At 38.3% G+C, this 14,741-nt stretch overlaps 1 protein-coding gene across 2 annotated transcripts in view; it reads right to left on the reverse strand.

Moving 5' to 3' along the window:
* LNPEP (leucyl and cystinyl aminopeptidase) overlaps positions 1-14,741 on the reverse strand; it is a 53,114-nt gene that overhangs the window by 26,099 nt on the left and 12,274 nt on the right. For both annotated transcript variants that reach the window (XM_070742987.1, XM_070742988.1), the window contains exons 2-5: positions 7,170-8,010; positions 5,572-5,710; positions 3,089-3,220; positions 148-268 (exon numbers count right to left, since the gene is read on the reverse strand). In XM_070742987.1, the coding sequence (XP_070599088.1) occupies positions 148-268; positions 3,089-3,220; positions 5,572-5,710; positions 7,170-8,010 (1,233 nt within the window). The remainder of the gene's footprint in view (positions 1-147; positions 269-3,088; positions 3,221-5,571; positions 5,711-7,169; positions 8,011-14,741) is intronic.

The raw sequence follows: 14,741 nt of genomic DNA on the forward strand, positions 1-14,741 counted from the left end.
ACGTTTTCATTTATTTTTCCCTGGATTACTAAAAAGCGTGTCTAAAAATTCAACTTGCTCAACTGTTCAACTTGCCCCTGCCTTTAAAAATACTTTTATAAGGGAAGCATACCAAGTTGCATCTGATAAGAATAAGCAATCTCTCACCTATTTTGTTAAATGGGTAGGTTATGTTAAAATAATTCTGATAAAATTCAACAAGCTTCACTGCTGTGTCCAACGCATATTCAGTCTGCCCAAGCTTTTGTGGTACAGCATAAACAGATACCTGGCAAAATGGGAAGGAAAAAAAATCAGAGGAAAGTTTTTAATGGAATTCAGTTTTCATTGTCTACATTACTTAGTGAAAAAAACCAAAGATTTTCTATAAAAGTTGATAAAGCAGCATGAATAACAAGGTATATTGATAACCAAATTTCATTATTTTAAAAAATGGATAAGATTATCTTAGCTCCATTTGCATAGCATATTATAAAACAAAATGCAAGATGGTTTCTTTCTTTTTCTTTTCTAAAGACTTATATCCCGATAGCAGAGGAGCCATTTCTTTGATGTTAATATATAAATGTTCAAAGTTCGGGTGTGGACCAGAAGTTTGGTATTTGTCCCCTTCCCTCAATCAGTATTAACAGGAATGGCTGTGATTTCCCCCAGATAAAAACATATCGCATCAGTTAGAAATAAAAGGAAGTAGTTGGTAAACCTTCTCTATTAATTAGGCCTGATGGTCTATGTCAGTGATGGCGAACCTTTTTTCCCTTGGATGCCGAAAGAGTGCATGTGCATGTAATCATACATGTGTGTGCACCCACACCCATAATTCAATACATGGGGAGGGCAAAACCAGCTTCCCCTGCCCCCCAGAGGCCCTCTTGAGGCGGGAAACGGCCTGTTTCCCAACTTCTGGTGCGCCCAGTAGGCTCGTGTTTCACCCTCCCCTGGCTCCAAAGGTTTCCCTGGAGCCAGGGTAGGGTAAAAACGCCTTCCCACGTCCCCCCCGAGGCTCTCTGGAAGCCAAAACTGCCCTCTCAGAGCATCTGTGCAAGCCAAAAATCAGCTGGCTGGCACACACATGCACATTGGAGTTGAGCTAGGGCAACGGCTCGCATGCCAGCAGATATGCCTCCGCGTGCCACCTGTGGCACCTATGCCATAGGTTCACCATCACAGCTCTATGTGCATACTTCCTAAAAAAAGTTCTCCACAGCCATAGCTGAACCACTAAGCATAATCTTTGAAAAATCATTCAGGACCAGCTCAGTACCAAAGCTATGATTGCAAGCAATGATCATCCCCATCTTCAAAAAAGGAGATCCCAGTCTACTTGAAAACTACAGATCAATCTCACTATGCTGCGTCACATGCAAAGTCAGGGAATCAATCATAAACCAATCAATTACCCACCCCCTAGAAACTAACAACCTACTCTCTAACAAACAATTTGGTTTCAGAAAAAAATTATCTTGCAACCTGCAACTCTTTCACTGCAAAAACATATGGACATCTCGATCAGGGCAAATCAATAGATGCAATTTACATTGACTTCTGTAAAGCCTTCAACTCAGTGATTCATAACAAACTACTTCTAAAACTCAAATCCTACGGCATCTTAGGATCCATCCATAGTTGAATAACTGTGTTCCTATCATACAGACAAGTTGTCAAAATAGGGAGCGTCATATCTAATCCTGTTCTGGTTAAGAGCGGTGTACTCCAAGGCAGCATACATGGACTAACACTCTTCATACTCTATATAAATGACCTTTGCGATCACATTAGAAGCAACGCCGATGATGTAAAACTTTTCCACACCACCGATAACACAGCTACTCTCCAAAAAGATCTTGACTTTGTGTCTGAATGGTCAAACATCTGGCAACTCCAAATCTCAACCAAAAAAGGCTCTGGCCTACACATTGGCAAAAAGAATTATAACACCAAATACAAGCTGAATAAACAAGACCTTACAGACAACCATCACTCCGTAAAATATCTTGGAATACTCATATCAAATGACCTAAGTGCCAAAGCCCACTGCAGGCTTCAAGAGTTGTTAACCTAATTCTACGTAGCTTCTGGTCCGATAATCTCACACTACTAACCAGAGCATACAAAATTTTCACCAGACCAATCCTTGAATACAGCTCATCTGCCTCGAACACACACCGCATTTTGGATATAAACACTCTAGAAAATGTCCAGAGATACTTTACTAGAAGAGTCCTCCACACGCAACAGAATACCCTACGCAACTAGACTTACAACCCTAGGTTTAGAAAACTTAGAACTACATCACCTTAAACACGACCTAAGCATGGCCCCAAAAATCATCTGCTACAACGTCCTTCCTGTCAACGACTACTTCAGCTACAACCACAACAAGACACAAGCACACAACAGATACAAACTCAAAGTAAACCGCTCTAAACTTGACTGCAGGAAATATGACTTTAGTAACCAAGTAGTTGATGCATGGAGCTCGCTACCAGACTCTGTGGTATCATCACCTAACCCCAAAACTTTACCTTTAGACTATCCACTGTTGACCTCTCCCGGTTCCTAAGAGGTCAGTAAGAGGCCTGCATAAATGCACCAGAGTGCCCTCCATCCCCTGTTCTAATGTTTCTCTTTTACTAGTATCATGCATCTCTATATACCACCAGTATGTCCTTGACAAAACTAACTAAGTAACTAAGTAACTAACTAACTAACTAACTAACTAAATAAATAAATAAATAAATAAGAACTAAAGAAAAGTTTTACGCTACTCTGTCTCTTCAGATTTACACAAATGGATCTTTCTTGAAAATGATTCCTAACATTTTTCCTTGAGCTCTGACAAATAAACTAATAGATTAACATACACTACTGAATGTTGTAATAATTTCATACTGTATGATCAAAAACAAAGCAACTTCCAAGCCAAGAGTCAAGTTAAAAAAAACTTACAATGGACTTTTAGTGGTGCAATGACACAAGCTAGTAAACATGACTAATCCAAATCTAAGAAGTGTAACATAATTCACTGGGAAACAAGGAGTGGGGATTTGGTGGAGGGGAGATTACAGGAACAAAAAAGCCCACCTACCAGAATCTCATTTATTTTCTTACTGACATGTTTGAAGTTTCCAACAATGACAGCTACTAGGTAAGTGCTCATTTTCAAGCTCACAAGGAATTCATCTTGAAATAACCCATTTGCCAAGTGATTGGTTGATTTCTGGAAATACAAACCGGAGATCAGAATTCAATTATGTAAACAGAAGCTGCAGGTCCTGGAATATAAATCATAGAAGCCATCTGTTCTATCTTGAGATGCTTAAAAAATGGCTAATACGCAAAACATAACGTACAGAATGTTATTTCCTATGATTACACTAGTCGACAGTTAGCAAATTAAAATGATATCAATAAATCTAAGTACAAATCAGTTTAGTATAGAGCAAGTTCATCTGCCAGAGTTGAACCAAAAAGAATAAACATTGATTTCATAAAGGTATTTGTTCTGTATGTAATATGCTTCATGAAGGTGTTAACTAAAAAAGAAACATTGATCCAGAGCAGGGATAGGCAAAGTTACTCTTCTGTGACTTGTGAACTTCAACTCCCAGAATTCATGAGTCAATCATACTAGCTCAGGAATTCTGGGAGTTGAGGTCTACATGTCATAGAAGAGCTAATGTCACCTACCTCTGATCTAGAGTATTAGCAGCAACCAGCTCAGGTCCAGATGATTTTCAGGCCTTCTGGGCCCATTGGGAGTTGGGAAATAGCCTGTTTTCAGCCTCTGGAGGGGGTGGGGAAGGCCCAAGCTCCAGAATCTTTCTAGGCCCTCCAGAGGCTGGAAAAGTTCTGTTTGCCGATTTCCAATTGAACTGGAAATTCTGTTTTTTTACTGTCCCCAGGCTTTAGAGCCTTTCTAGGAGACTGTGGAGGGTGAAAACAGCATTCACCACTCTCCTGGAAGCCCTCCGGAGATCAGAAATAGCCTGCTTCCCAACTTGAAGAACTTGAAGAAGTTGTGAAATGGGACATTTCTGGACTCTCTCCTTTTTCTCTACCCAGACTACTTTCAAGCTACTTTCCTTAGCCATTATTAACTTCTGAAGCATGCTGGCATGCATTTTATTGAATTCTTATCTCTTTTCCTACCTTCTCGCTTTTTCTTTCATTTTATAATCAACTGCCACCATTACAATGCTCTACATCGTCTGTCTAGTCCCAATTCTATTTCAACCAATTTCATCATCCCTTCCTTTTTTCTAAAATCTTGCCCTACCAATTCAACTGACTCTTATTCAGCAACATTAAAACTCTAATAAAAGCAACACTTGAATCATTTTCTTCTGTTTGCTCTCAATTTTCAATAGTGGGCCACCAGCAGGAGTGGGCCATGCAGTGGGGTAGTGAAAATGGAGCTTCACCCCAGAGCGCCCAATTTGCACTGAAAGATGTTGAAAGAAAATGCAGGGTGTCGCCCACAGTGTGGTAATAAAAATTTTGGTAGCTCTTAACTGGCCACCAGCATCCAAGCTACTTCTTTGGGTTTTTGGCTTAGTGGGACCCTGTATGGTTCAACTAACATGCACAGCTGTCATGTTTGGAAAAAAGTCACAATACTCAAAACTCACTCTTTTATTAATCACCAATCTTTTTCTAATCATGAAATCTAATTTTGCAGGTCTGTCAGCCTTTTTTTTTTTTAATGTTGCTGTGTTCTTCCATTTAGTAGAACATCTCTGCATTACACTATTTTTTCCCTAGACCTTACAGCAGTGATGGTGAACCTTTTTTTCCTCGGGTGCCAAAAGAGCGTGGGTGCGTGCTATTGCACATGCCTGAGTGCCCACACCCATAATTCGATGCTTGGGGAGGACAAAAACAGCTTCCCTTGCCCTCTGAAGACCTTCCGGAGGTTGGAAATGGCCTGTTTCCCAACTCCTGGTGGGCCCAGTGGGTTTGTGTTTTGCCCTCCCCAAGGATGGGGAAGGGCGTTTTTATCCTATTCTGGCTTCCCTGGAGCCAGAGTAGAGTAAAAACACCCTCCCCCATCTCTCTGGAAGCTTTCTGGAAACCAAAAATGCCTTCCCAGAGCCTCTGTGTGAGCCAAAAATCATCTGGCTGGCATACACATGCACATTGGACAACGGCTCACGTGCCAACAGATATGGCTCTGCATGCCACCTGTGGCACCCGTGCCATAGGTTTGCCATCACTGCCTTACAGTAATTAAAAATCATTCAGTGAAATGCAGTCAGTTACAAAATACAATTTCTAATTCTGTTGACAGAAAGGAGAAACATACTGCCTTCATATCCTGTGTGGGATCCCCAGTCCTATCTAGCTACCCTCCAAAGGAAAGTAGAAAGTAAACTAAATCAATTTTTTTCCTAGCTTCTAAAGCTACATCTACTTTTTTATTGTGGAAATACAAAAATATAAGTAATAGACACATAAATTCATAAAATAAAGTTCTTTACCAAATAATAAAATTTTCCTGTACTGTGTCATACTTTATGAGCATTTAACTATATAAACATCAAATAAAAAAAGGTATGGATATCTATATACCTTTGGCATATTTGATAGAGCAGTGTGTTGACCTTCTCTGTTGATTTTGACTTGAAAATTGGCTTTGAATGCTGGTTCATCAAAACAAGGGAATGCTGCTCTTGCTGATAAGGGTTCAAACTGAGTTGCTGCAAGCCAACTGATTAAAAAAAACATTCAAATCTGATTTCTACTTAATTACTATATGTTACATAATTTAGAAATAACATTTGGAGACAAAAATATAAACCTAACCATGTTACTTTAATTGTTTTCAAAAACTAAAATGCTACGCCATCTAGAATCTTGAAAGGACCTAATAGATTTCTAAGATACTGAATCCTTATGAATATTAAGTTATGTAGCATACTGGGAATTATTACAAAGAGGTGGTCTTCATAACACCATTGAAGAAATTTAAAAGTATCTTCCCAAGAAATCTTTATATTTACCATATATTTTAAACTTTTACATATGCATTAGAGTTCCCTAATAATCAAGGTCAGCAAATTGCATTTGACATTACTCATACTAACAGTAACAATTACCTATATAGCTACCGTACATTTTAAAATCAAGTTTTCTATATAGCATCTACAAGAGAAAACAATTATTTATCCTTATTTTCTGAAATTTTATAAGGCAATACATGTATTCAACAAAATAACTTTTATATTAACAACAATAGAATCCTTCATTATTATTGAGGTATTTTTGCATCTAGGCCAGGTACATTTATTATTACTAAAGTTATTAAATCCATTGTGTTCAAAAGTTACCATTACATACATGTCACTATGTACATATGCACCTATTTTAGTCTGCCTGGTGTTCAGTTATTGCTGGTATTTATAAATAGTACAGACAAGTGTACATAATTCCTATCAAAGTAAAGTACAAGCTAGATGGGAGCTTTTTCTCCATTTGTCAAACTGCTATATGCCAAAACTAGCCAAGGACTTTCTCTCAGTAAGATGAATGCCAAATAGGTTAGTAAAGTAAAAATGAAGCATTTAACCCCTCATTCAGTAAATTACATCTATCTGTGCTTCACTCTTTATTATTCATCAGACTGTCACATTTTGCCAATATCATCCAGCTTAATGGCCTAATATCACTTGGCCATAAGGTCCAGCCATAAACATAGTCCACTTGGTCCAATTTAGTACAGTACTATCAGTATTGATTGACAGCAGTCTTTCTGGATTTAAAGCAAGACACTTCCATGAAAATACCCAGATTTAAATCAGGGATTTTTGTTTGCATGTTAGGAAGATGTTCTGATTCTAAATAAGCAATGGTGCTTTATTTCTACAAAAGGATTTCATAATATTCAACAATATAGATAATATTAATAAAGATGAGTATAATTAGCTATTTTGTTACTAATCAGGAATCCAGATATTTTAGGATAAAGAGAAATCCTAAAATAAATCAACAGGAAGAAAATGAGGTTACAGTACAAGAGGTACGAAACCTTTTTCCAGCTGTGTTCTTCTGTTGGTTGTTAAGTGGTATGCCAAGGGTGGAAATCAAAAAAATGAGCAATTCCAAGACAAAAATAGATGCATATAATTTTTTTTCTAGTTAAGATAAAAATAAATTAGTTCTAAGCTTACCTGGTTGAGTTGTAATTCTTAAAAGCAATTTTGTAAAAGCCAGAGTAAGTGTCTGATAAATTGGAGGAATACTCTATGCTGATCTTATATTTATGTCCTATAAGAAGAGCTTCTGGAGCTACAATTGCAATCTGGTCATTCATTGGGTATTCCAGGAAATCAGCTGGTTTTGGCTGGCTTGAACCCAGTGAAGCAAATGTTACCTTGGTAATATTAAGCTTTGAACTATGAAGTATAACATGCGTAGTAACCTGGATAACTTCCACAGTTATTTGGACAGAACCTGTAAATCTCATTGTGGTTAGATTTGGCTGCAGAACAATATCATAATGTTTTGGAACAACAAATTCTGGAAGCCTAAAATAAGCCCATGGAAATGGTTTTCCATTAGTTGCTAAAGGATATATAACTTCCATTGTGTGGTTTTTGTTGTGACAACCTTCTTTGGTAAAAGTGCACTTGGGAAGAAGATAGATTGCCATTATTACGGAGACAGCAATCACAAGAACAACTGCACAGATTATTGTGGTCCTTACGGATGGAGCGGAGCATGATCCATCTGAACGTTGCCTATAACCGGCCATATTACTTCGCAGACCAGTACTTCTATTCATGAAAGACATTCCAAGAAGTTTGGCTGATGACGATTCATAATCCTCTTCATCCTCATCCATTTCATGATCTCCAAGACCGCGTACAAGAAGACGAGAACTTCTTGGTTCATATTCTACCTCATCAGGCTCCAAAGGATGCAAGCTAGGCTCTTTAGCCAAGTCAACCACATCAGGCTCTTCCTCAAACATGCTGTTTTCAATCATATTTCTAGGTAACTGAACTCGATCTAAGAAACACAAAAGCAGCATATTACACAAAAGTAACTGAAATAGCTATGGTTGTTTTTTTTTAATTTTACATATAGCTGATAAAAATTGGGGTTTATATTATAGTTCTCATATAAGAAACTATTTGTAATGTATCTGTAAAGTAACAACTCAAATAGTTACTATAATAGCTGGAGAAATGGATGAATCAATATGCTTTCGCTATTTCTTCATAACAAAAATGAATGATCAGAGATAGGGTTAGAAATAGTATACAATTCAGAATGGATATAACATCATATCAATAGAAATCTACTTGTAAAGTGGAAATTCTATAGTCGAGAGCAGGAGTGTCAAACCTGATCACATCACGGGCCATATCACGATGTATCAGAGTATTTTTTGCCTTTGTGGAGCCAAGGTGGTTGTGGCTGGGGTATCTGGCCCGGGTGCCACCAGTTTGACAGGCCTGATCTAAAGCCACCCGTTAATGTTCCAGATGTATAGACTTCCTTAAGAATGGGTTTTAAGGATGAGCTAGCAAAAATAATTTCACCAGTGCCAAAGTCTCTTTACGTTTACCTATAAGGAAATCACAGAAAGCATATTCATAATTCAGTAGAGCTTGCTTCAAATATTCTTACTAAAACACAATATATTTTCTTTTAAAATACAGTGATCCCTCGAGTTTCGCGATCTCGATCTTTGCGAAACGCTATATCGCGATTTTTCCACCCGATGACGTCACTCCCTTCCTTTCTCATCTTTCTTTCTCTCTCTCTTTCTCTATCTTGCTTCTTCCTCTCTCACACTCTCTTCCTCCCTCCCTCTCTCATCTCTTTCTTTCCTTCTCTCTCTTTCTCTATCTCTCCCTCTCTTGCTCTCGAGCGGCGGGCGGCACCCAGGGAAGGTTCCTTCGGCCGCCCAGCAGCTGATCTGCTCAGCAGCGCAGTAGCAGCGAGGAGCCGAAGATGGGGTTTCCCCTTTGCGTGGGCAACGGGGAAACCCCATCTTCGGCTCCTCGCTGCTACTGCGCTGCCGAGCAGATCAGCTGCTGGGCGGCCGAAGGAACCTTCCCTGGGTCTTCAACTCCCAGAATTCCCCGCCGCCCACACAAAGGGGAAACCCCGATCGTGCACCGAGCGGCGGACAAGCGGTGGCCGGACAAGCGGCGGCCGGACAAGCGGCGGCCGGACAAGCGGCGGCCGGACAAGCGGCGGCCGGACAAGCGGCGGCCGGACAAGCGGCGGCCGGACAAGCGGCGGCCGGACAAGTGGCGGACAAGCGGCGGGCGGAAAAGCGGCGGGCAGGCGGGCGGCTCCTCAGCTGCTGGGCAGCGGAAGGAACCTTCCCTGGGTCTTCCCAGGTGCGGAAGTAAAAACACCATCTGCGCATGCGCGACCATGGAAAAAGGGGCGCGCATGCACAGATGGTGTTTTTACTTCCGCACCACTACATTGCGAAAAATCGAGTATCGCGAGGGGTCTTGGAACGTAACCCTCGCGATACTCGAGGGATCACTGTATATCATTAAGATCATACACTGTTTATAAAATGAAGAAACTGCAATCACTACAAATATGTAAGCAAATTCTGGTCATAAAATCTCTGAATCCACGGACATTTTTCATGAATGCCTCCACTCCAAAATGCACTGATTTAGCTTATGCTGGGGGAATTATGGCCTTATCAAAAACTGTTTTCTGTTCCCCTCCAAATATAAATACCTTCCAAATATTACTGGAATTTTCTTTCCTTAATAAGCATAGAGTTTCAATGCAAAATTTAAAAATAAGAGTAAGAAGCAGCAAGCATTCATTAAATACTGTACTGGATTACATCTGCATTATGTTTTATAAAATAAAATATAAACTAATTTTATATGCATACACATCTGCTCAGTTACAGGGAAATATAATTCATAGTCAAAAATAAAACTTTGTCTTATAAAGTGATTTTAGTTAGAGTAGCTAACTAGATTAACATTATTCTGAAATGTTTAGGTACACATATTAACTTGTAATATTACTCTTAAGCATTTATAGATCTATCTCTTCCAACTTTATTAAGAGTGACATATGGATTCCTCCACCCCCAAAGCATTAATATCAGCAGACAACTTCACTGTAGGCAACTACTAAGATATCTGCTTCAATTATGCATTAAGAAGTCTGTCATTTTATAAATATGAATTATTTTTAAAAAATCAAAGTGCATTAGAATGCAATACTTATAGTACTATTTTCTTAAACATAGCACTCTGCAGATGTTTGGTGATAACAAGTTATAACATTCTTCACAAGCATGACAGAAACACAAGTATGCAGAAATACTAATTGTGAAATCTGCATTATCCTGCTATAGGAAATTATACAAAAATCCTTTTTCCCCCAATTCAAAAATGACCAATTCAACAAACAATTAACATTTTTATGCTTCTTAATTTCAACACTAAAAAAATATTTTGGAGGATCTTGGAATCTAGCAGGGGCTAAGAACATGCCTGGGAGAATGCAACTGGTAATATTGCTAATTCAAAGGATAGAAAGTGCCTCTATCTGAGTTCTCACAGCGCCTCTGACAATCAGAGTAGATGAAAGTTAATATAGTGAGCACTACTTATTATTGTATAGTACTGCTATGCTATACTATCAGGGTTGGATTCCTACCGATTCGGATCGGTTTTATAGAACTGATAGTAACTTGGCAGCCTGGGTCGCTGGAATCGGCAGCGACCCAGGTCTGCCACGCGCACGAGCTGGTTCTCTCGGCAGCACCATAGGCGCCACCATCTTGCTTTTTGCTTCTGCAATGCGCAGAAGCTTTGTTTTATTACTGTGCATGTGCGCATGTGCGTTCCTGAGCAAACTGGCAGTAAAGAAAACTGGAACCCACTCCTGTATACTATAGAAGTATACAGTGATGAAAAATACATCTGAACTAAAATAAGCACCATATACAATGTCAAGAATTCATCCAATTCACTGAAACTAACAGGATTACATTTGCTTAATATTTTCTGGCTACAGATATGGTTTACCTACTATAGGTTTATGATTAGGGGACGGTGAGCAAATTTCTTAATTTCTTATTTCCCTTCTCCCCGCCCCCTTAACTGGTCTCATAGATTTCTCCAATAATGGCAAACATTGAGTAGCACATGTACCACTCAACGGTATATGTTGTGACAATTAAGTTAAAAATAAATACAGAACATATAAAATTAAGTACGATATTTATTCTAACAATTCCTTATACAAGACTATAAATAATGCTTTTTTCAAAGAAATGAAAAACAATTTAGTACAGAACAGGAAACTTAGCCCTTGTACAAGTGGGTCACTGCATATGAATGAAATTGCAACAAGGGAAATGGACACACATTCTACTCTTCCCTCTAACCTTCCCACACATTGATGTGGTTATTGTCTGATCTGCAGTCATATTAAAGCTGAAAATGCTTAAAATCACTTTTCAAAGTTTAATTTTAAGAGTATAAAAGAGTATCTTTAAGCAATCCGACTATCAGGAAGATTTGGGGTGGCATTTCTGAGAGGCTTAATCTCTGTTCTTAATCTCTCAAGGCAACACAAATACTGTACCAGATAAAAACCAAGCATAAAACAAAAGTTCTCTGAGTTACTGATTGACTAATTTTAGTCTGAGAAAGGAAGGACAATATTTAGATTACTGAAAGATTAAGCATTGGAAATTTAATGTGACCACTAAATTTTAAATCCAAATTGAAAGAAAATTTTTGTGCAGTGTTAGCCAGGAGGATTAAGTGTGGTCCAAACAACAGATTTCCTGACATTTTACTAGCAACTATGGTTGAGGATCTTCAGAGGCAAGGTTATCTGTTACACAGACCATGGCTACTGAGCAGAGATGGTCTTACCTTGCCTTTGAAGATGCCAACCACAGCTGTCAATAAAACAACAGCAAATCTGTAGTCTACTCTAGATCACTACATTGACTAAACCCTGCAGTCCCAAAATGTTGGCTGTGATAGCCCATATCAGTCACAATTTGCTTTCCTTTAATCACAGGAGTATTTCTGGCTTCCTATCAAAAATATAAGCACACAGCATGACTTTATAAAATAACAAATAGTAAAAAAGAATCTTTTTTAAATTCAGTTCTGCTTCCTGCTCAACATCTGCTTAAGACTGTTAGACAGCAAAAACCCATCATCCAGAATAATTGTCTGTTTCACTGACACTTGTTCTGTCTGACCTTTAAGATATTTCCCTTAATGTTTCACCAAAATTTCTCTCTTTTGCAGTTTCCCCTGCGGGATTTTAATCCTGCCTTAAAATAATAGAAAATGATTTTGGTCCATTATCTACATTATAGCTTTTTAAATATTTAGAGGACACTAATACATCTTCCTTTCAGCTTCTCTGTTTAAGGCTGAATAATCTTCAATCTTTCAATCTTCCATATGTTCCTTATACAAATATCTTCTCCAGGTCTGCTCAGATCTCTGAATGCTTAATTTATTTTTCAAACTGGACACAGTATTAGAAAATCACCTATTTTTGTTATTTAAATGCAAGATTTTAATTTATATTGCCTAAAACTTATATTTTTGATTTGAAGCCAAATGTAAGAGGAGTAACAGAACCTGGGGGTAGAGTTAAAAGAGGGATCTGCCTAGAATTCTTACATAGTCACAAGTAAATTAAGTACAACTTGCCCGCCTTGAATTCTGTGGACCCTTATCTAATTCCAAGCAGGTGCTGTTAATTGAGAAGTCTCCTGTGCATACGTTAACAATAAATCAGTTTAATTGGATTTTCATATATTGAGCTGGTCTATTTTCTATATCCTGTTGTAAGCCACCCAGAGACCTTCAGGAGTTGGGTGGCATAAAACTACAATAAATTAATTAAATTAATTAAATTTCATACCTGACATCAAAAGTCCATCATGTTAAGGGAATGATTCAAGAAAACTAATAAAATTGGATATATAGACTACAAACTTAAATGTTTAGATTTCTGGGTAACAAAATTCCTACGGACCAAAGACCAAATCATAATAGATGAAAATATAAGAACCTGCAGATTGTATTCCAATGCTTTTCTTCATGCCAGACTCCTCATATTTTAACTTCAAACACACAACATTCTTTATTTTGCTGACAGCTATCAGACTGCAGAACTTCAAAGTACATGTTATTAATTTAAGTTTAATTCATATGTTCTGAAGATGAATAAGAAACGTTCTTGTTAATATAATGTATAACCAATGCACACTTTTATAATTTATATTCAGACTTTTAAGAAATTCTATTTACAGTTCAAATGTATTTTGAAACTATAGATCAGGCCTTAGGGAGCAGTCTGCTCCCTAAGACCATGGTCTAATTTCAGAAGTTCTTTTATCTTTTGTAAATGATATCTATTCACCTCCACATTTTATACTGGATTAAAAGAAGATTATCATAAACAATGGCAAAGAAAAGGCTGAATGATATAAACAGTTTTTTAAAAATCAAATAAAAAGCATCCTCACTCATAAAAAACTCTGAACCCACATATATTCATTTCAATCTTACTGATTATTTCCCCAAAACGTAGTCCTCTACTTTTTTAAAGTTTGCTAAGGTTTCTCAACCTTTGTAATGCCGCAGCCCCTTAATACTGCTCAAGTTGTGGTGACCCCCAACCATAAATCTAGCGCCAATTCTCCCAACAGAGCTTGAAGCTGATTGGCAGGAAGATCAGAGGGACACCCCCACTGTAAAAACCTGATTCGTCGGATTGTAAAAATATGTTCCAATGTGCCAGAATAGAAGCTTTAGTTCCTAACACCATGAGAAATTTGTCTTTTTCCCTGGTCTTAGGCGATCCCTGTGAAACGGTCGTTTGATCCCCAAAGGAGTCCCGACCCCCAGGTTGAGAACCACTGCTCTAGATAATGATACTGTCAGGTGCAAAGGATCAGGACCATACATTAAGCTCAGAAGCAGTTCAGAAGAAGCCTACAGTACAGTGGTACCTCGAGATACGAGTTTAATTCGTTCCGGACCTGGGCTCTTAAGTCGAGCAGCTCTTATCTCGAACGACTTTTCCCCATAGGAATTAATGTAAATAATTTTAATTGGTTCCAGCCCTCAAAAAACTCACAAAGTTAGTCTAAATTATGCAGAAAGACATGTTTTTAATGAAGAAATGTACATGTACATATAAATGAATAATGAAGTTTTTTCACTTAACTTGTAAACTTTCTTAAACTTTTAAATTTACATATGTTCAACTTCTCTGCCACCCAATCCTGTAGGACAGAGGTCCCCAACCCTTTTTGCACCAGGGACCGGCTTTAAGCGATCAAGAGAGGAATGGGTGAATGAATGGATGGAGGGTGGGAAGGAAGGAAGGAAAGAGGGAAGGGACAGGAACAGAGGAAGGAAGGAAGGAAACTTATGAAAGGGGAGAGTAAGAGAGGAATGAGTGAAGGGAGGGAGGGAGGGAAGAAGGTGGGAAGGAGAAAGAAAAGAAGAAATAGAGGAAGGGAAGGTAAAAGAGAGAAAGAAAAAGAGCAAGAAAGAAAGAAAGAAAGAAAGAAAGAAAGAAAGAAAGAAAGAAAGAAAGGGGGAAGGGACAGGAACAGAGGAAGGAAGCAAGGAAACTTATGAAAGGGGAGAGTAAGAGAGGAATGAGTGAAGAGAGGGAGGGAGGGAAGAAGGTGGGAAGGAGAAAGAAAAGAAGAAATAGAGGAAGGGAAGGTAAAAGAGAGAAAGAAA

The sequence above is a fragment of the Erythrolamprus reginae genome, chromosome 2 (genome assembly GCF_031021105.1).
Source record: "Erythrolamprus reginae isolate rEryReg1 chromosome 2, rEryReg1.hap1, whole genome shotgun sequence".
Taxonomy (NCBI): domain Eukaryota; kingdom Metazoa; phylum Chordata; class Lepidosauria; order Squamata; family Dipsadidae; genus Erythrolamprus; species Erythrolamprus reginae.